At 54.2% G+C, this 21,171-nt stretch overlaps 1 protein-coding gene across 7 annotated transcripts in view; it reads left to right on the plus strand.

Annotated features, from left to right (window-relative positions):
* The window catches only part of ALDH4A1 (aldehyde dehydrogenase 4 family member A1), a 28,854-nt gene extending 13,707 nt beyond the window's left edge, over positions 1–15,147 (plus strand). For 2 of the 7 annotated variants that reach the window (XM_071449397.1, XM_071449393.1), the window contains 7 exons: positions 1,672–1,745; positions 4,059–4,255; positions 4,542–4,589; positions 6,610–6,762; positions 9,718–9,839; positions 11,466–11,584; positions 12,879–15,147. In XM_071449397.1, the coding sequence (XP_071305498.1) occupies positions 1,672–1,745; positions 4,059–4,255; positions 4,542–4,589; positions 6,610–6,762; positions 9,718–9,839; positions 11,466–11,584; positions 12,879–12,991 (826 nt within the window). In that variant the 3' untranslated portion in view covers positions 12,992–15,147. Of the gene's footprint in view, positions 1–1,671; positions 1,746–4,058; positions 4,256–4,541; positions 4,662–4,711; positions 5,417–6,609; positions 6,763–9,717; positions 9,840–11,465; positions 11,585–12,878 lie in introns of those variants that run through there. The other 5 variants (XR_011682690.1, XR_011682691.1, XM_071449394.1 and 2 more) reach the window with 5 other exon arrangements.
* Positions 15,148–21,171: the final 6,024 nt, after the last annotated feature.

Raw genomic sequence — 21,171 nt, forward strand, 5'->3', positions numbered from 1 at the left:
GGCCATGCTCTGCTGAGCAGGGGCTGCCCAGGGTGGGAGCTCACAGCTCCCGTTGTGCTGGTGCCTGAGCCTCCTGCTGCGAGGCCATTTCCATTTTTATTGTTTTCCAGCTCAGGGGTTTGTCACACTGAGGCCTGAAGGGAAGGGGGGAAAGGGGAGGAACAGAAACTTCTGGATGCTCTCTGCATGCCTCTCCCTGCAACAGTTTATTTTTTATTTTTAAAGCCGTGGAGCTGCTGTGTGGAGCCTTTGTTTGATACCTGTGCTCCAGTCCCACTGCCCTGTGCAGGACATTCCATTTCTGGGGGGCTGTCCCATCAGGCCATGCCTCTTTTTGGGGGGTTTCCCATCAGGGAAACGTTTTTTGGGTGATGTCCCATCAGAGCATCCCATTTTTAGGGTGTTCCACATCGGGGCATCCCTTTTTTTGGAGGGCTTCCCAGTAGGGCATCCCTTTTTGGAGGGGGTTTCCCATTAGGGGATCCCTTTTCTGGGTGATTTCCCATCAATCCATCCCTTTTTTTGGGTGGGGGGGCTTCCCATCCTTCTTTTTTATGGAGTTTCCCATCAGGACATCCCTTTTTTGGAGGGATTTCTCATCCCTTTCTTTGGAGGGTTTCCCATCAGGGCATTCCTTTTTTGGGTTTTTTTCCCATCAGAGCATCCCTTTTTTAGAAGATTTCCCATCAGGGCATTCCTTTTTTTGGGGGGGATTTTCCATCCCTTTTCTTAGAGGGTTTCCCATCAGAGCATCCCTTTTTTAGGGGATTTCCTATCAGGGCATCCCTCTTTTTGGGGGACTTCCCATCCCTTTTTTTGGAGGGTTACCCATCGGAGCATCCCTTTTTTTAGGAGGGATCCCTTTTCTGGGTGATTTCCCATCAAGCCATCCCTTGTTTTGAGTGGGGGGGGCTTCCCAACCTTCTTTTTTATGGAGTTTCCCATCAGAGCATCCCTTTTTTAGGAGATTTCCCAGCAGGGCATCCCTCTTTTTGGGGGATTTCTCATCCCTTTTTTTGTAGGGTTTCCCATCAGGGCATCCCTTTTTTGGGGGGGGTTTCCCATCAGGGCATCCCTCTTTTTGTGACATTTCCCATCAGGACATCCCTTTTTTGGGGGGATTTCTCATCCCTTTCTTTGGAGGGTTACCCATCAGAGCATCCCTTTTATTAGGGGATTTCCCATCAGGGCATTCCTTTTTTGGGGGGAATTCCCATCCCTCTTTTTTGTGGAGTTTCCCATCAAAGCATCCCTTTTTTGGAGGGTTTCCCATCAGAGCATCTCTTTTTTGGGGGTCTTCCCCATTGGTCATCCCTCTTTTTGGGGGACTTCCCATCCCTTTTTTAGGAGATTTCCCATCAGGGCATCCCTCTTTTTGTGGGATTTCTCATCCCTCTTTTTTGTGACGTTTCCCATCAGAGCATCCCTTTTTTAGGAGATTTCCCAGGAGGGCATCCCTCTTTTTGGGGGATTTCCCATCCCTTTTTTTGTAGGGTTTCCCATCAGGGCATCCCTTTTTGGGGGGATTTCCCATCAGAGCATCCCTTTTTTGGGGGGATTTCCCATCATTTTTTTGGGGGGGGGATTTCCCATCCCTTTTTTTAGAGGGTTTCCCACCGGGTCCCAGCACCCTGTGTGCAGAGCCCTGAGCAGCCTCTCCCTGTGTTCCAGAACGTTCCGGCGGCTCTGGAAGCAGGTCTCGGATAACCTGGAGCGCTACCGCAACTTCCCCCGCCTGGCTGGAGGTACCAGCCCCCCCTGCCCCTTTGTTTGTTTGTTTTTTGCTTCATAGAATAATCACAGAATAGCTTGAGTTGGAAGGGACCCATGAGGCTCAGCCAAGTCCAGCTCCTGGCGCTGCCCAGGCCAATCCCAAGAACCCCACCCTGTTCCTGGCAGCATCCTCCAAACTCTTCCTGAGCTCTGCCGGGCTCTGTGCTCTGCCCATTCCCTGGGGAGCCCCCAGCCACTCTCTGGGTGAAGAACCTTGAAAATCCAACCTAAACCTGCCCTGATACAGCTCCAGGCCATTCCCTCGGGTCACCAGAGAGGGGATCAGTGTCAGTGCCTGCCCCTCTCGTCTCCCTTCAGTCTCCTCCAGGCTGAACAATCCAGGTGGCCTCAGCCTCTCCTCATCAGCTTCCCCTCCAGACCTGTCACTCCCTTTGCAGCCTCCTTTGGATGCTCTCTAATACATTTAAATCCTTCTTTGGGGCACCCAAAACTGCCCTCTGGATTCAGGGCTCAGGGGGCAGCTCCTCCTGTGCCAGGGGAGGAGAGGGACAGCATTCCCACCCCTGAGGACAGGAAATCCCTGGATATTCAGAGCTGTGGGGGTGGCACAAGGTGGGATTTTAGGGTGGGGAGGTGGTGGTTGGACCCCAACGTTTGGGAATTGAGGTTGGTCCCTCTGGTCCCTTTTCCATGGGTTTCATCTGCCTGCTCCAGGGTTGTGCCCCTGTGCTCACGGCTCTTCCTGTCCTGATGCCTTTTGGGGCTGCCTAAAAACAGAGCCAGACAAAATCAGGGGAATTGAGAGCAGTTCTGTTCATTGAAGGGCCCTCAGGTGCATCTCAGGCAGGGGCTGCACCCAAAACTGGACCATGGCTCACGGGTTTCACACTTTGATAACTTTGGTCCATTTGCATGTTGGGGGTTCATCCTCCAATTCCAGCTTCAGCTAATGAAGCCATTCACCCCAAGTTTGCTCCCCCAGCTCCCTTTTGTTGAATCTCTGGGGGCCTGAGGCAGTGAGGTGTCCTTGACTGCCAGGCCTGGAGAGGAATTGTTGTGTCTGCCCCAAACGGGAGAACAGCAGCTGGCACTGCCTGTGGGGTTTGGAGTTACACACTAAAGAACTGCAGGGTCACAAATACATGAAAAATATAAAATATATTTTATTATATATAAACATCATTATTTATATATCTCATTATATATAAACATATGTAGACAGTTTCCCTCTAATTATAGATAGAAAAATTTACATTATATTATTTTATGTATATATTTTATATATACATAATTTATAATATATATATATATTATATCTATATATATATATTGTATGTATATATTTTATATATATATAATTATAATTATATATATTTATATATATAGATATCAATATATATAAACATATATATAGACATCACTTCCCCTCTAATTATATATGTAATATAATATTATAGTATATTATATCAATATATATATTTAAATATTTATAGATAGTATTATATATAAACATATATAAATATCACTTCCCCTCTAATTATATAGATATAGATATATAAATATATATAATATCATATTATATATTAACATCATTATATATATTTATATATTTATAGATATCATGATATTTAAACATATTTATAGACATCAGATATTATATTATATTATCATTATATATAAACATATATATAGATATCATTATATATAAACATATATATAGATATCACTTCCCCTCTAATTATATATATAATATAATATAATATTATAGTATAGTATAACATCATTATATATATTTAAATATTCATAGATAGTATTATATATAAACATACATAAATATCAGTTCCCCTCTAATTATATATATATAAATATATATATATCATACTATATATGAATATCATTATATATATTTATAGATGTAATATCATACTATATATGAACATCATTATATATATTTATATATTTATAGATATGATATATAAACATTTATAGACATCAGTTCCTATATTATATTATATTATATTATATTATATTATTATATTATATTATATTATATTATATTATATTATAGTACATTATAGTATAGTACATTATAGTATAGTACATTATAGTATAGTATATTATATTATAGTATATTATAGTATATAATCTATATTTATATTTATAATCTCATTTATAGTATTTTCTATATTTATATGTGCTTACATCTAAACACATACACCGACACCAGTTCCCCTGTACCCCCCCGGAGCAGGGCAGAGCCCCAGCCCCATTTCGGGCTCCGCCCCGCCCTGGCAGCTCCTCCCGTGCCCTTTTCGGTCCCGCAGAGTGCGGCGGGAAGAACTTCCACGTGCTGCACCGCTCGGCGGACGTGGGCAGCGCGGTGCACGGGACCCTGCGCTCGGCCTTCGAGTTCGGCGGGCAGAAATGCTCGGCCTGCTCGCGGCTCTACGCGCCCGCCTCGCTGTGGCCCCACATCAAAGAGAAGCTGCTGGAGGAGCACGGCAAGATCAAAGTGGGAGATGTGAGCCGAGCTGCCGGGCTGCTGAAGGGCTTTGCGGCTCAGCGGGAGGCTGATGGGATTAGGGGCTGCGGGAACCGGCTGCTAATTCCCATTGAAGCGAGCTTTTCATCCCCCCCTCCGCCCCGCAGCTCCTGGCCCTGATTAGAAATTAACTTGTAGCCGCTCTGCGGGGAGGGCTGGGCCGGCTCTGCCGCAGCTCCCGGGACACGGGGAAGGGTTTGGGGGGAGCTGAGGGAGCTCTGGGGTGCAGGGAGAGCTCTCATCCCCTCCTTTCTGCCTCCCGCAGCCCACCCAGGACTTTGGGACCTTCTTCTCGGCTGTGATCGATGACAAGGTGAGCCCAGAGCAGCCCCAGGTTGGGGCAAAAGCAGGGACAGGGATCAGGGTGAGCCCAGAGCAGCCCCAGGTGGGGTTTGCTGCAGAAATGGGGACAGGGTGAGCCCAGAGCTGCCCCAGGTTGGGGCAAAAGCAGGGACAGGGATCAGAGTGAGCCCAGAGCAGCCCCAGGTTGGGACAAAAGCAGGGACAGGGATCAGAGTGAGCCCAGAGCTGCCCCAGGTTGGGGCAAAAGCAGGGACAGGGATCAGGGTGAGCCCAGAGCAGCCCCAGGTTGGGACAAAAGTGGGGACAGGGATCAGGGTGAGCCCAGAGCAGCCCCAGGTTGGGGCAAAGCAGGGACAGGGATCAGGGTGAGCCCAGAGCAGCCCCAGGTTGGGGCAAAGCAGGGACAGGGATCAGGGTGAGCCCAGAGCAGCCCCAGGTTGGGGTAAAAGCCGGAACAGGGATCAGGGTGAGCCCAGAGCTGCCCCAGGTGGGGTTTGCTGCAGAAATGGGATCAGAGTGAGCCCAGAGCAGCCCCAGGTTGGGGCAAAAGCCGGGACAGGGATCAGGGTGAGCCCAGAGCTGCCCCAGGTGGGATTTGCTGCCCAAGTGGGGACAGGGATCAGCTGGAGCTGCCTGGTGGCTGAGTCTTGTGTGTCCTGCTGGTGAAAAATTGGGAATTTCTCCCAGAAATCGTCCTGGCCTGAGGGTTTTGTGTGCATTCCCTGCTCCTCCTCCGGAGCCAGGAGGGCACTGAGAGCAGAGTGTCCTGAGAGGAGTGACCCAGACCCCCTCACAGACCCCAAAACCCCCTCTAAATACCCCAACGCCCTTTCAGACCCCAAACCCCCCTTCCAGACCCCCAAATGCCCTTTTAAACCCCCAAACCCCCTCTTTTCCTGTCATCCCTGACCCAAACCTCTCCTTTTAAATCCCCAAATCCCCCTTCCAGACCCCCAAACCCCCTCATTTCCTGTCAGTCCCAACCCAGACCCCAAACCCCCCTTTTAAACCTAAAACTGCCTTGCAGACCCCAAACCTCCCTTAAACCCCCAAACCCCCCTTTTAAACCCCCAGACCTCCTTTAAACCCCCTCATTTCCTGTCAGTCCCAACCCAAACCCCCTTTTAAGACCCCAAACCCCCCTTTATACCCCCAGATCCCCCTTTACACCCCCAGCCCCACTTTTAAGACCCCAAACCCCTCTTTTACACCCCCAGACCTCCCTTGCACACCCCAAACCCCCCTTTTAAACTCCCAAACCCCCCTTTTAAACTCCCAAACCCCCTTTTAAGCCCCCAAACCCCCCTTTTAAACCCCCAGACGCCCCTTTTAAGGCCCCAAACCCCCTTTTTAAACCCTAAAACCGCCCTTCCAGACCCCAAACCCCCCTTTTAAACCCCCAAACCCCCCTCATTTCCTGTCAGTTCCAACCCAAACCCCCTTTTAAGGCCCCAGACCCCCCTTTTAAGACCCCAAACCCTCCTTTTACACCCCCAGACCTCTCTTGCAGACCCCAAACCACTTTTAAACCCCAACACCCCCTTCCAGACCCCAAACCCTTCTTTTAAACCCCCAAACCCCCCTTTTAAACCCTAAAACCACCCTTCCAGACCCTAAACCCCCTTTAAAACCCCAACGCCCCTTTCCAGACCCCAGACCCCCCTTTACACCCCCAGACCCCCCTTTTAAGACGCCAAACCCTCCTTTTACACCCCCAGACTTCCCTTGCAGACCCCAAGCCCCTCTTTTAAACCCCCAAACCCCCTTTTAAACCCCCAGACCCCCCCCCTTGCAGACCCCAAACCCCCCTTTTACACTCCCAAACCCCCTTTTAAGCCCCGAAACCCCTCTTTTAAACCCCCAGACGCCCCTTTTAAGGCCCCCAACCCCCCTTTTAAACCCTAAAACTGCCCTTCCAGACCCCAAACCCCCCTTTAAAGCCCCCAAACCCCCTTGCAGACCCCGAACCCCCCTTGCAGACCCCCCAGCCCCCGTTGCAGCCCCTGCCCCATGCCCTGTGCCTGTCCCAGTCCTTTGCCAGGATCAAGGGCTGGCTCCAGCACGCCCACAGCTCCCCCAGCCTGACGGTGCTGGCGGGCGGCGGCTGCGACGACAGCGTCGGCTTCTACGTGGAGCCCTGCATCGTGGAGAGCAGGGACCCCCGGGACCCCATCATGAGAGAGGTGAGGGGGCCCAGCCCTAATCCCTGTGGGACCCCCGGGACCCCATCATGAGAGAGGTGAGGGGGCCCAGCCCCTAATCCCTGTGGGACCCCATCCCTAATCCCTGTGGGACCCCATCATGAGAGAGGTGAGGGGGACCCAGTCCCAAATGCCTGTGGGACCCCCGGGACCCCATCATGAGAGAGGTGAGGGGGACCCAGTCCCAAATCCCTGTGGGGAGACCTGGGATATCCAATCCCAAATCCCTGTGGGGAAACCTGGGACCCCATCATGAGAGAGGTGGGGACCTAACCCTAGCCCTAACCCCATGCCAAATCCCTGTGGGGAAACCTGGGACCCAGTCCCAAATCCCTGTGGGGAAACCTGGGATATCCAATCCCGAATCCCTGTGGGGAAACCTGGGAGCCCATCCCAAATCCCTGTGGGGAAACCTGGAGCCAATCCCAAATCCCTGTGGGGAAACCTGGGACCGAGTCCCAAATCCCTGTGGGACCCCATCATGAGAGAGGTGAGAGGGATCCCAGTCCCAAATCCCTGTGGGGAAACTGGGATATCCAATCCCAAATCCCTGTGGAGAAACCTGGGATATCCAATCCCAAATCCCTGTGGAGAAACCTGGGATATCCAATCCCAAATCCCTGTGGGGAAACCTGGGATATCCAATCCCAAATCCCTGTGGGACCCCATCATGAGAGAGGTGTGTGGGGACCCCATCCCAAATCCCTGTGGCACCCCTATCCCAAACCTCTGTGGGACCCTATCCCAAGTCCCTGTGGGACCCCCAGGACCCCATCCCAAATCCCTATGAGGACCCCCCAGGACCCCATATTGAGGGAGGTGGGGGATCCCATCCCAAATCCCTGTGGGGCACCTTGGAACCCCATCCCAAATCCCTGTGGGGATCCCATCACAAGGGAGGTGTGGCGGATCCTATCCCAAATCCCTGTGGGACCCCATAATGAGGGAGGTGTGGGATCCCATCCCAAATCCCTGTGGGATCCCACCCCCAATCCCTGCTCTGGGAGGGCTCCCCCAGGAATGGGTTCCTGCATTGGGGTCAGGCTTTGGGGTGGGGCAGCTCCTGCTCCTTCCTGGGGCTGATCCCGGCCTTTGGGTGGAGATTTTGGGGTTGATCCTCATGGGGTGTGTTGGTTTTTGGGCCAATCCTGATGGCTTGTATGGGATTTTTGGGTCCAATCCTGATGGCTTGTATGGGATTTTTGGGGCCAATCCTGATGGCTTGTATGGGATTTTTGGGTCCAATCCTGACAGGGTGTATGGGATTTTTGGGGCCAATCCTGACAGGGTGTATGGGATTTTTGGGTCCAATCCTGACAGGGTGTGTGGGATTTTTTGGGGCCAATCCTGATGGCTTGTATGGAATTTTTGGGTCCAATCCTGACAGGGTGTATGGGGTTTTTGGGGCCAATCCTGATGGTTTGTGGCATTTTCTGGGCTCCAGGAGGTTTTGGGGCCAATCCTGAGAGTGGGAGTTTATTGGGGCCAATCCTCAGGATTTGTGTTGTTCTTTGGCTTCCCAGGAGATTTTGGGGCCAATCCTGAAAGGGTGTGTGGGTTTTGGGGTTGATCCTAATGGTTTGTGTGGCTTTTTTGGGGCAAATCCTCATGGTTTGTGCTGTTCTTTGGGCTCCAGGAGATTTTGGGGCCAATCCTAACAGTGTGTGTGGGTTTTTTGGGGCTCCAGGAGATTTTGGGGCCCATCCTGACAGTTTGTGTGGGTTTTTTGGGCTCCAGGAGATTTTGGGGCCAATCCTGACAGTTTGTGGTGTTTCCTGCATTCCCAGGAGATTTTCAGGCTGATCCTGTTGGGGTGTGTGGGTTTTGGGGCTGATCCTGACAGGTTGTATGGGTTTTTTGGGGTCAATCCTGATGGTTTGTATTATCCTTTGGGCTCCAGGAGATTTTGGGGCTGATCCTGATGGTTTTTGGAGCCGATCCTGACAGTTTGTGGGATTTTCTGAACTCCCAGGACTTTTTTGGACCGATCCTTATGGGGTGTATGGGTTTTTGGGGCCAATCCTGATGCTTTGTGGTACTTTCTGGGCTCCAGGAGATTTTCAGGCTCATCCTGATGGTCTTTATGGGTTTTTTGGGGCGAATCCTGATGGGTTTTGGTACTTTCTGCATTCCCAGGAGATTTTTGGGCCCATCCTGACAGGGTGTGTGGGTTTTTTGGGGCCCATCCTGACATTTTGTGGTGTTTCCTGCATTCCCAGGGATTTTCAGGCTGATCCTGACGGGGTGTGTAGGTTTTGGGGCCAATCCTGATGGTTTGTGGTACTTTCTGGGCTCCAGGAGTTTTTCAGGCCCATCCTGATGGTCTTTATGGGTTTTTTGGGGTCAATCCTGACGGGTTTTGGTACTTTCTGCATTCCCAGGAGATTTTTGGGCCAATCCTGACAGAGGGTGTGGGTTTTTTGGGGCCAATCCTGACAGTTTGTGGTGTTTCCTGCATTCCCAGGGATTTTCAGGCTGATCCTGACGGGGTGTGTAGGTTTTGGGGCTGATCCTGACAGTGTGTATGGGGTATTTTGGGCCAATCCTGACGGGTTTTGGTACTTTCTGCATTCCCAGGAGATTTTTGGGCCCATCCTGATGATTTTTATGGGTTGTTTGGGGATGATCCTGATGGTTTTTGGTACTTTCTGCCTTCCCAAGAGATTTTCAGGCCGATCCTGACAGAGTGTGTGGGTTTTGGGGCCAATCCTGATGGTTTGTGGTACTTTCTGGGCTCCAGGAGTTTTTCAGGCCCATTTCTGATGGTCTTTATGGGTTTTTTGGGGCAGATCCTGACGGTTTTTGGTACTTTCTGCATTCCCAGGAGATTCTGGGCCCATCCTGACAGGGTGTGTGGGTTTATGGGGCCGATCCTGGCCGTGTGTATGGGTTTTTGGGGTCAGTTCTGACGGTCTGTGGTGTTCCCTGCCTCCCCAGGAGATCTTCGGGCCGATCCTGACGGTGTTCGTGTACCCCGACGATCGGTACCGGGAGGTGCTGGAGCTCATCGACAGCTCCACGCCCTACGGCCTCACGGGGGCGATCTTCGCCCAGGATAAGTGAGTCCCAAAACTCCCGAAAATTCCCCCAAAAAGCAGCTGAGGGTGCTTTTCCCATCTGCACTGAGCCATGGATATTCCTATTCCTATTCCTATTCCTATTCCTATTCCTATTCCTATTCCTATTCCTATTCCTTTTCCTTCCCCCTTTTCCTTCCCCCCTTTTCCTTCCCCCCTTTTCCTTCCCCCCTTTTCCTTCCCCCCTTTTCCTTCCCCCCTTTTCCTTCCCCCCTTTTCCTTCCCCCCTTTTCCTTCCCCCCTTTTCCTTCCCCCCTTTTCCTTCCCCCCTTTTCCTTCCCCCCTTTTCCTTCCCCCCTTTTCCTTCCCCCCTTTTCCTTCCCCCCTTTTCCTTCCCCCCTTTTCCTTCCCCCCTTTTCCTTCCCCCCTTTTCCTTCCCCCCTTTTCCTTCCCCCCTTTTCCTTCCCCCCTTTTCCTTCCCCCCTTTTCCTTCCCCCCTTTTCCTTCCCCCCTTTTCCTTCCCCCCTTTCCTTCCCCCTTTTCCTTCCCCCCTTTTCCTTTCCTTTCTTCTGCTGCTCCTCTTGCAAGGAGGGAAAGGGATGATTTGGAAGTTCAGCTTAGTTCATTTTTTGGGGTTTCTTAGCCCAAAAAAATCTTTGTTTTCAGTGAGGAATTATCCCATATGAATGTTTGGAGCACGTGGGGGTGAACCCATGGTGTCACCTCAGAGAGAATGACCCAAAATTGTCACAGAATTCTGGGCTGGCTGGGGCTGGAGGGGCCTTAGAGCTGATCCAGGGCCCCCCTGGCAGGGCAGGGACACCTCCCACTGTCCCAGGGAGCTCCAAACCCTCCAGCCTGGCCTGGGACACTGCCAGGGGTGGGGCAGCCACAGCTCCTCTGGATAGTGAGGGAGAACAACCTTTGCTTTATAACCATGAACTGAAAACAGAGAGAAAAAAACCCCAAAGCAGGGAAATGCAGGGGCTGTGTGTGTATGTGTGTGTGAAACCCCTGAGGGCGGGAACTGAGCATGAGGGGACCCATGGAGGGGGCATAAACCCCTGGAGGGGACCCAGACCCCTCTAGAGGGGGCACAGACCCATCTGGGGGGGACACAAAGCCTGATGGAGGAAGCACAGACCCATCTGGAGGGCTCCAGACCCCTCTGGAGGTGGCACAAACCCCTCTGGAGGGAGCACAGACCCCTCTGGAGGTGGCACAAACCCCTCTGGAGGTGGCACAAACCCTTCTGGAGTGAGCACAGACCCCTCTGGAGGGAACACAAACCCCTCTGGAGTGAGCACAAACCCTTCTGGAGTGAGCACAGACCCCTCTGGAGGGAACACAAACCCCTCTGGAGTGAGCACAAACCCCTCTGGAGGGGACCCAGACCCCTCTGGAGTGAGCCCAGACCCCTCTGGAGGGGGCACAAACCCTTCTGGAGTGAGCACAGACCCCTCTGGAGGGGGCACAAACCCCTCTGGAGGTGGCACAGACCCCTCTGGAGGTGGCACAATCTCCCCTGGAGGGGACACAAGCTCCCCTCCGTGTCCCCCTGTGTCCCTCCTGCAGCCCAAGCCCCTGTGTGCTCGGTGTGGTGGCTCTGCAGGCGCTGGGCTGTGCTCAGCCTGTCCCTGTCCCTGTCCCTGTCCCTGTCCCTGGCAGGGCTGCCATCGCCGAGTCCCTCCAGGTGCTGCGCCATGCCGCTGGCAACGTCTACATCAACGACAAATCCACGGGGGCCGTGGTGGCCCAGCAGCCCTTCGGGGGCTCCCGCATCTCAGGTGACAGCCGCGCTGCTGGCCAGCTCCCCCGTGTCCCTCCATGTCACTCCTGTCCCTCCATGTCACTCCTGTCCCATGTCCCTCCATGTCCCTCCTGTCCCTGTGTCCCTCCTGTCCCTCCTGTCCCTGTCCCGTGTCCCTCCCATCCCTGTGTCCCTCCATGTCCCTGTGTCCCTCCATGTCCCTCCTGTCCCTGTCCTGTGTCCCTCCTATCCCTGTGTGTCCCTCCATGTCCCTCCTGTCCCTCCATGTCCCTCCTGTCCCTCCTGTCCCTGTCCCATGTCCCTCCTATCCCTGTGTCCCTCCATGTCCCTCCATGTCCCTGTCCCGTGTCCCTCCCATCCCTGTGTCCCTCCATGTCCCTGTCCCGTGTCCCTCCCATCCCTGTGTCCCTCCATGTCCTTCCTGTCCTCCATATCCCTCTGTATCCCTCCTGTCCCTGTGCATCCCTCCTGTCCCTCCTTGTCCCCTGTATCCCTCCCATCCCTCCATGTCCCTCCCACCCCTCTCTCCTATGCTCTGTGTCCCTTGTCCCTCAGTGTCTGTCCCATCCCTCTCCTGTCCCCTTCCCATCTCTCTGCATCCCTCCTGTGCTCCTTGTCCCTCCATGTCTCTCCCATTCCTTGTGTCCTGAGTTCCTCCCATCCTCCATGTCCCTCAGTGTCCATCCCATCTCTCCATGTCCCTCCTGTGCTCCTTGTCCCTCCATGTTCCTCCTGTTCTGTGTCCCTCCCATCCTTCTCTGTCCCTCCATGCCCCCATCCTCTCTGTCAGTGTCCCTCCTGTTCCCTCCATGTCCCCTGTGTCCCTCTGTGTCCTTCCCATCCCTCCATGTCCCTCCCATCTCTCTGTATCCCTCCTGTGCTGTGTCCCTTGTTCTGTGTCCCTCCCATCCCTCTGTGTCCCTCCTGTCCCTCCTGCACCTTCTGTCCCTCTGTGTCCCTCCTGTCCTTCTGTGTCCCTCCCATCCTTCCCTGTCTCTCTTTATCCCTTCTGTACCCCGTGTCCCTCCCTGTCCCTTCTATTCCTGTGTGTCCCTCCATGTCCCCATCCTCTGTGTCCCTCCTGTTCCCTGTGTCTCCCTCCTGTCCCTCTGTGTCCCTCTTGTGCCCCTCAGGTCCCTCCTGTCCTTTGTGTCCCTCTGTGTCCCCATCCTCTGTGTGCCTCTGTTTCCCTCCAGTCCCTCTGTGTCCCCTCTGTACCCCGTGTCCCTCCATGTCCTCCCATCCCTCTGTGTCCCCCCGTGTCCCTGCCACCCTGGTGGTGTCACCGTTGCTCTGTGCTGTCCCCACAGGCACCAATGACAAGCCCGGGGGTCCCCATTACCTGCTGCGCTGGACGTCCCCTCAGGCCATCAAGGAGACGCACGTGCCCCTGCGGGACTGGCGCTACCCCTACATGCAGTGACCTGGGGACAGCCTGGGGACACTGCCACCCCTTCACAGCACTCACACTACTGACCCCAACCCCCACCCCTCCTGGGAGAGCTTTCAAAACGGAAAAAAGAAAAAAAAATACCCAAAAACCAGAAGTGTTGTTCAATGGTAAAGCTCAGAGCTCCTGTGGTGTCCTGGGTCGGGTGGCACTTGGGGACATGAGGGTGAGTGTGGCACTGATTGGATTTGGTGACTTTAAAGGTCTTTTCCAACCTCAGTGGTTCTGTGTCAGCATGCTTAATTAGGTTATTAATTAATTAAGGAGTGGCTGCAGAGGCACAGCTGGACCCAGCTCCCTTTTCCTCCCGGTTCTCCCATCCCCAGCGTGGTTCCCTCTCCACGGGGCTGAGCAGGGTCAGGGCAGGAGCTGAGATTGTCCCTGTCACCTGTGCCCAGCCATGTCCCTCCCTGTCCCCAGCAGCCCCGATCCCAGGGTGTGCAGGGCAGCCAGGCTGGCTCTGTCCCCTGGGCTGGGCTTTGTCCCAGCCTGAGCCCCCTCACACCCCTGGGCTGGGCTTTGTCCCAGCCTGAGCCCCCTCACACCCCTGGGCTGGGCAGGAGCCTCGAGCCAGGACAGGGCAGCTCTGGTGCTGCCTGGAGTGAGCTCCAGTGCCTTAGCCCAGTTCCCATCCTTGTCCCATCTCAATCCCAGCCTCATTCCCGGCCCCATCTCAGCCCCATTCCCATCCCCATCCCAGCCCCATCCCCATCTCAGCCCCATTCCCAGCTCCATCCCATCCCCATCCCAGCCCCTCAGCCCTCCCAGCTGGGCTCAGGCTGGCCCAGGGCAGCCTCAGCTCCCCCTTTGTGCCCAGCTTTGGGGCCAAGGCCAGGCTGGCCCTGCTCTCCCATCCCCGGGTGTGCCCTGGCAGGAGGGGAGAGCTGCTGGATTGGGGGATCAGGGAATGTCCAGGGAATGGCCAGGGAATGTCCAGGGAATGTCCTGCTCCAGCTGCCTGGGGAGGGGGGAAACCTTCCCTGCCACCCCCCCTGTGAGGGGCTGGGGCTGCAGGGGCTCTGGGAGCTGCAGGGAATTGCAGGGGCTGCAGGGAATTGCAGGAGCTGCAGGGAATTGCAGGAGCTGCAGGGAATTGCAGGGGCTGCAGGGAATTGCAGGGGCTGCAGGGAATTGCAGGGGCTGCAGGGAATTGCAGGGGCTCTGGGAGCTGCAGGGAATTGCAGGGGCTGCAGGGAATTGCAGGAGCTGCAGGGAATTGCAGGAACTGCAGGGAATTGCAGGAGCTGCAGGGAATTGCAGGGGCTGCAGCCCTCCCACCCTGGGAGCTGCTGTCCCACCCAAGCCCAGCCCCAGGGCTCTTCCAAGACCAGACCTTAAACCAGTCCCTCATACCTGGCCTTAAACCAAGAGTTAAATCAAGTGTTAAACCAGGAAATAAATCAGGCCTTAAACCAGGAGTTAAAATTACACCAGGCCTTAAACCAGGAGATAAACCAGGAGTTAAAATTAAACCAGGAGTTAAATCAGGCCTAAAGTCAGGACTTAAACCCAGGAGATAAACCAGGAGATAAAATTAAACTAGTCCTTAAATCAGGCCTAAAACCAGTCCTTAAACCAGGAGATAAACCAGGAGTTAAATCAGGCCTAAAATCAGGACTTAAATTAAACCAGGAGATAAACCAATAGATAAGCCAGGCTTTAAACCAGGAGTTAAAATTATACCAGTCCTTAAATCAGGCCTAAAATCAGGATTTAAACCAGGCCTTAAACGAGGAGATAAACCAGGCCTTAAACGAGGAGTTAAACGAGGAGTTAAAGCAGGCCTTAAGCCAGGAGTTCCACCAGGCCTTAAGCCAGGAAATAAACCAGGCCTTAAGCCAGGCCGGAGCCTGGGCTCTCCCCAGCCAGGCTCGGTGGGAGCTGCAGCGTGAGCAGGAGCAGAGCTCTGGAGCACCCGGCCCTGCTCCTCCAGGCTCGGCTCTAATTCACAGAGCTGTTTTTGTTTCTAACCCCTAGGATTAATTACTGCTCAATTAACTGCTCAATTAGCAGCGTTTGCAGCCCTGGCAGGTGAGCCCTGGGTGTGTGCAGGGCTGCAGGAGTGGCTGGAGCCGCTCTGCATCCTGGCTCAGCTGGAGAAACGTGCAATAAATTCATTTTCAAGGCTCTTTGCGTTGATTTATGAGTGATTTCTGTGGGTTGCTGTCAGATAAAGAGCGAGGGGGGGTCAGCAGTGGGGACCTTTCAATAAAACCGACCCAGCTTTGCATTTTCTGCTGCCATGGGGTTCCCCTGCTTGGGGAGAGAGGCAGGAAAAGGAGGGGCCTCGTTCACAATCCCGGGATGGTTTGGATGGGAAGGGACCTCAAAGTCCCTCCAGTGCCACCCCTGCCATGGCAGGGACACCTCCCCCTGTCCCAGGTGCTCCCAGCCCCAGTGTCCAGCCTGGCCTTGGGATCCAGGGGCAGCCCCAGCTGCTCTGGGCACCCTGTGCCAGGCGCTGCCCAACCTGCCAGGGAACAATTCCTGCCCCAAATCCCATCCCACCCTGCCCCAAATCCCATCCATCCCTGCCCCAAATCCCATCCACCCTGCCCCAAATCCCATCCCACCCTGCCCCAAATCCCATCCATCCCTGCCCCAAATCCCATCCATCCCTGCCCCAAATCCCATCCACCCTGCTCCAAATCCCATCCCACCCTGCCCCAAATCCCATCCCACCCTGCCCCAAATCTCATCCCACCCTGCCCCAAATCCCATCCATCCCTGCCCCTTTCAGCTTTAACCACCCCCTTGTCCTCATCTCTGTCACTCCAAACCTGGGCACTGCCTGCTGGGAGGGCACGAGGGAGCCCCAAACCCACCCCAAACCCCAGGCAGGCAGAGAGAACTCCACACACTGGGAGGGAGAACACCCCAAATCCTCAGCAGGCAGGAGAGAGCCCCAAACCCACCCCAAAGCCCAGCAGGGCAGAGAGAGAGCTCCAAACCCTGTCAGCGAGGAGAGAGAGCCCCAAATCTACCCCAAACCCACCCCAAAGCCCCAGGAGGGAGGAGAGAACTCCAAACCCACCCCAAATCCTGGAAAGGAGAACCTCAAACCAACCCCAAACCCCCAGAAGGGAGGCGAGAACCCCAAACCCACCCCAAACACCAGCAAGGTGGAGAGAGGGCCCCAAATCTACCCCAAACCCCAGGCAGGGAGAGAGAATCCCACACCCTGGGAGGGAGAACACCCCAAATCCTCAGCAGGCAGGAGAGAGCCCCAAACCCACCCCAAAGCCCCAGGAGGGAGGAGAGAACCCCAAATCCACCCCAAACCCTGGAAGGGAGAACCCCAAACCCACCCCAAACCCCAGCAGGGAGGAGGGAGCCCCAAACCCCTGTCAGGAAGGAGAGAGAACCCCAGATCCACCCCAAACCCCGGCAGAGAGGAGAGAGAGCCCCAAACCCACCCCAAACCCCAGAGCCCTGCCCTGGCTGCCAGAACTGTCCCCAAACCATCACCCAGGTGGGGTCCCAGCCCTGTCCCCTCCTGTCCCCCCAGTTTGGGACCAGCCCCTCCCGACCCTTCCCGGCCCCAGCTCCTTTCACGCCTCAGGGCCAGGTGTCAAGTGGATTTTGGAGCCTTAACTCTGAATTTCATGGCTTTTGTGGCTCCACATCAGGCCCCTAATGCCCTTCAAAGCTCGGCTTTTCCAGGCTGACAAACGCCAGGGACAGGGGGAGCCTCCCGCGGGCCTGGGGGGGCTCAGGGGGCTCCAGGGACCCCAAAAATCAGCAGCAGCAGGGCTGGGGTGTCCAGCAGGGCTCCAGCCCCGTTCCCAGCACATCCCAGAGCTGGGAGCAGGGCAGGAGGGTGAGCCAGGCTTGGCTGGGAAGGGGCAGAATTTCTCTGGATGAATGGCAGATTTTCCCAGGAGAAATGGCAAATTTTCCCTGGATAAATGGCAAATTTTCCCTGGATAAATGGTAGATTTTCCCTGGATAAGCAGCAGATTTTCCCTGGAATAGTGGCAGATTTTCCCTGGGATAAGTCTCAGATTTTCCCTGGATGTGTTAGGTTTTCCCTGGGTAAGTGCCAGGTTTTTTCCTGGGATAAAGGGCAGATTTTCCCAGAAAAACTGGCAAATTTTCCCTGGAAAAGTGGCAGGTTTTCCCTGGAAGTGGCAGATTTTCTGTGGAAAAGTGGCAAAATTTCCGTGTACGAGTGGCAGATTTTCCCTGGATAAAGGCCAGGTTTTCCTGGATAAAGGGCAGATTTTCCCGGGATGAGTGGCAGATTTTCCCTCAAAAACTGGCAGATTTTTCCCTGGGCAAGTGTCAGGTTTTCCCTGGCTAAAGGGCAGGTTCTCCCTGGGAAGTGGCAGATTTTTCCCTGGATCTGTTAGGTTTTCCCAGGATAAAGGACAGGTTTTCCTTGGATAAAGGACAGGTTTCCCTGGATAAAGGGCAGGTTTTCCTGGGATAAAGGGCAGGTTTTCCTGGGATAAAGGACAGGTTTTCCCTGGATAAAGGACAGGTTTTCCTGGGATAAAGGGCAGGTTTTCCCTGGATAAAGGGCAGGTTTTCCTTGGATAAAGGACAGGTTTTCCCTGGATAAAGGACAGGTTTTCCTGGATAAAGGACAGGTTTTTCTTGGATAAAGGACAGGTTTTCCTGGGATAAAGGACAGGTTTTCCCAGATAAAGGACAGGTTTTCCTGGGATAAAGGACAGGTTTTCCTGGATAAAGGACAGGTTTTCCTGGGATAAAGGGCAGGTTTCCCAGGATAAAGGGCAGGTTTTCCTGGATAAAGGACAGGTTTTTCTGGATAAAGGGCAGGTTTTCCTGGATAAAGGGCAGGTTTCCCAGGATAAAGGGCAGGTTTTCCCTGGACAAAGGGCAGGTTTTCCTGGATAACCCCGGCCCGCAGGGGCTCATTGGCCGATCCAGCCCCGCCTCGGGAGCGGCCGGGCCGGGCCAGGGGAGGATCCCAAACCCCTCCCGGGCATCCCGGGATAACGGAAACCCCGGAGCCGGGGGTGGGGCTGGGAATCCTTGGGAATGAGCCGAGAACCCGTGGGGGATGAGCTATGAACACCCCAAATCCTCAGCAGGCAGGACAGAGCCCTAAACTCACCCCAAACCCACCCCAGGATGAGCTGTGTAGGATAAACTGGGAATCCTTAGGGATAAACTGGGAATCCTTAGGGGATAAACTGGGAATCTGTGTGGGATGAACTGAGAATCCTTGGGGGGTGAACTGGGAATCCTTGTGGGGTGAATTGGGAATCCATAGGGGATGAACTGGGAATCCATGTGGGGTGAGCTATGAACACCCCAAATCCTCAGCAGGCAGGAGAGAGCACCAAACTCACCCCAAATCCACCCCAAACCATGGCAGGGTGGAGAGAGAGTTCCAAACCCACCCCAGGATGAGCTGTGTAGGATAAGCTGGGAATCCATGGGGGATGAACTGGGAATCTTTGTGGAATTAACTGAGAATCCTTGTGGGGAGAGTTGGGAATCCATGGGGGAATCCATGGGGGATGAGCTATGAACACCCCAAATCCTCAGGAGGCAGGAGAGAGCCCCAAACTCACCCCAGGATGAGCTGTGTGGGATAAGCTGGGAATCCATGGGGGATGAACTGGGAATCCTTGTGGGGTGAACTGGGAATCTGTTTGGGATGAACTGGGAATCCATGGGAATGAACTGGGAATCTGTGTGGGGTGAACTGGGAGAGGAGGAGGAGGAGCAGCAGCAGCAGCAGCACAGGATCAGCCCCTGCTGCCCTGGCACTGGGCAGGGAGGGTTTTGCTTCCTGGGCAATGAAAAGATTTTAAAAAACAACAGAAAGAAACCCTAAAAAAACCCAAAAAGCAAAACAAAACAAAAGAAAACCACGAAAACTCCCAAAACTAACAACAACAGCAACAAGCAAAAAAATAACCACCAAAAAACTAAACCACAACAAAACAGAAAACAAAACAAAAACAACAAACAAAACCACCAAAAAACCCAAAAACCCCATAAACCAAAACCAACAAAAACCCCTAGAATAACCCAAACCAAAAAAAACCCCACAACCAACCCCCCCCCCCAAGCCCTTTAACAATTATATTTAAATTTATTTTTTATTTTTACCTTTTAATTCAAATTGCCCAGATTGCCCCCAAAGAGACAACAACACCTCAATTTCTGCCCTGGTGCTGCTCAGAGAGCCTTCACCAGTTTGGCTTTTTAAAATTTGAATGTTTAAAGTTTTAATTTTACATTTTTCAAGGCAATGTTCAACTTTAAGTGGAATCCCTGCAGCTCAGGCCAGGCCGTGGGGCTGGGGTGTGGGAACCCCCTGGGCACAGGACACGGACACCAAAGCAGGGGGGACAGAGGGTTCCAATGGGACAGGGGGGTCCCTGATTGGACAGGGGGGTCCCTATGGGGCAGGGGTGTCACCAGTGGGACAGGGGAGTCCCTGATGGGGCAGGGGCATCCTCAATGGGACAGAGGGGTCCCAATGTGACAGGGTGTCCCCAGTGGGGTAGGGGGGTCCCCGATGGAGCAGGGGTCCCCAACAGGACAGGGGGGTCCCCAATGGGGCAGGGGTGTCCCTGATGGAGCAGGGGGTGTCCTAGATAGGACAGGCATGTCCCCAATGGGCAGTGGGGTCCCTGATGGAGCAGGGGGTGTTCCAATGGGACAGGGGTGTCCTCGATGTGACAGGGGGTCCCTGATGGGGCAGGGGTGTCCCCAGTGAGACAGGGGGGGCCCCAATTGGATGGGGGGGGCTCCTGATGGAGCAGGGGTGTCCCTGATGGGACAGGGGGATCCCAAATGGGGTAGGGGGAGTCCCAGTGGGGCAGGGAGTGACCTCGGTGGGGCAGAGGGGTCCCCAGTGGGCAGAGGGGTCCCTGATGGAGCAGGGGGTGTTCCAATGGGACAGAGGGGGTCCCCAATGGGACAGAGGGGGTCCCCAATGGGGCAGGGAGTGTCCCTGATGGGACAAGGGTGTCCCTGATGGGGCAGGTGTGTTCCAATGGGACAGGGGGTCCCCAACAGGACACGGGGGTCTCCAATGGGACAGAGGGGTCACGAGTGGAACAGGGGTGTCCCCGGTGGGGCAGGGGTGTCCCCAACAAGGGGTGTCCCCCGGTGGGGCAGGGGGGTCCCCAATGGGGCAGGGGTGTCCCTGATGGGACAGGGGGTGTTCCAATGGGACAGGGGGTGTCCCCAACAGTACAGGGGGGTCTCCAATGGGACAGAGGGCTCACGAGTGGGACAGGGGTGTCCCCAATGGGCAGAGGTGTCCCCGGTGGGGCAGGGGGGTCCCCAATGGGACAGGGGGTGTCCCCAATGGCTTTTGCCTCTGGGGGGTCACAGGAGCCCCCTGAGGGGTCACTAAATGAGCTCTCAATCCCTGCCCTGGCAGCAGAGGCACCCAGAGGGGAGCTGGCACCAATTTTGGTTTTTTTTTTCTGGAAAATTTTTGCTTTCTGTGCCCCGGGGCAGGTCGGGGTCTCTGCAGAGCTCCCCTGGTCCCCTCCTGCAGCCCCAGCCTGGGGACCCCTCCCCAAACTGCTCTGGGGGGACCCTCAGGGCTCCCTCGTCTCCCAGCCTGATTTCCCCATAAAAACCCCAAATCCGGGGTCCTGGGGTGGATTCCCAGTGACATCCCAGAGGATGAGGGGGAAAGGGAACATCCCACAGGATGCAGGGAAAAGGGAACATCCCACAGGATGAGGGAAGGGCCAGGCCATGGGATGAAGGGAACATCCCAGAGGAGGGGGGGGGAAGGGATAACCCACAGGACTCAGGAAAAAGGGGATATCCCATAGGATTCGGTATAAGGAACACCCCACAAGATGTGGGAAAAGGGAACATCCAGAGGATGAGGGGAAAAGGGAACATCCCACAGGATTTGGGGAAAGGGAGCACCCCAGAGGATGTGGGATGAAGGGAATATCCAACAGGATGTGGGATAAGGAACATCCCACAGTATTGGGATGAAGGGAACAGGATACGGGAAAAGGGAACATCCCAGAGTGTGCAGGAAAAAGGTAACATCCCACAGGATCTGGGGAAAAGGGAACATCCCAGAGGATGGGAAAAAAAAAAAAAAAGGATAAACCCACAGGATACAGGGAAAAGGAACATCCCAGAGGATGCAGGAGAAAGGGAACATCCCAGAAGATGTGGGATAAAGGGAA

The sequence above is a fragment of the Agelaius tricolor genome, unplaced genomic scaffold (assembly GCF_023055355.1).
Source record: "Agelaius tricolor isolate 1412-34295 unplaced genomic scaffold, bAgeTri1.0.p SCAF_28, whole genome shotgun sequence".
Lineage (NCBI taxonomy): Eukaryota > Metazoa > Chordata > Aves > Passeriformes > Icteridae > Agelaius > Agelaius tricolor.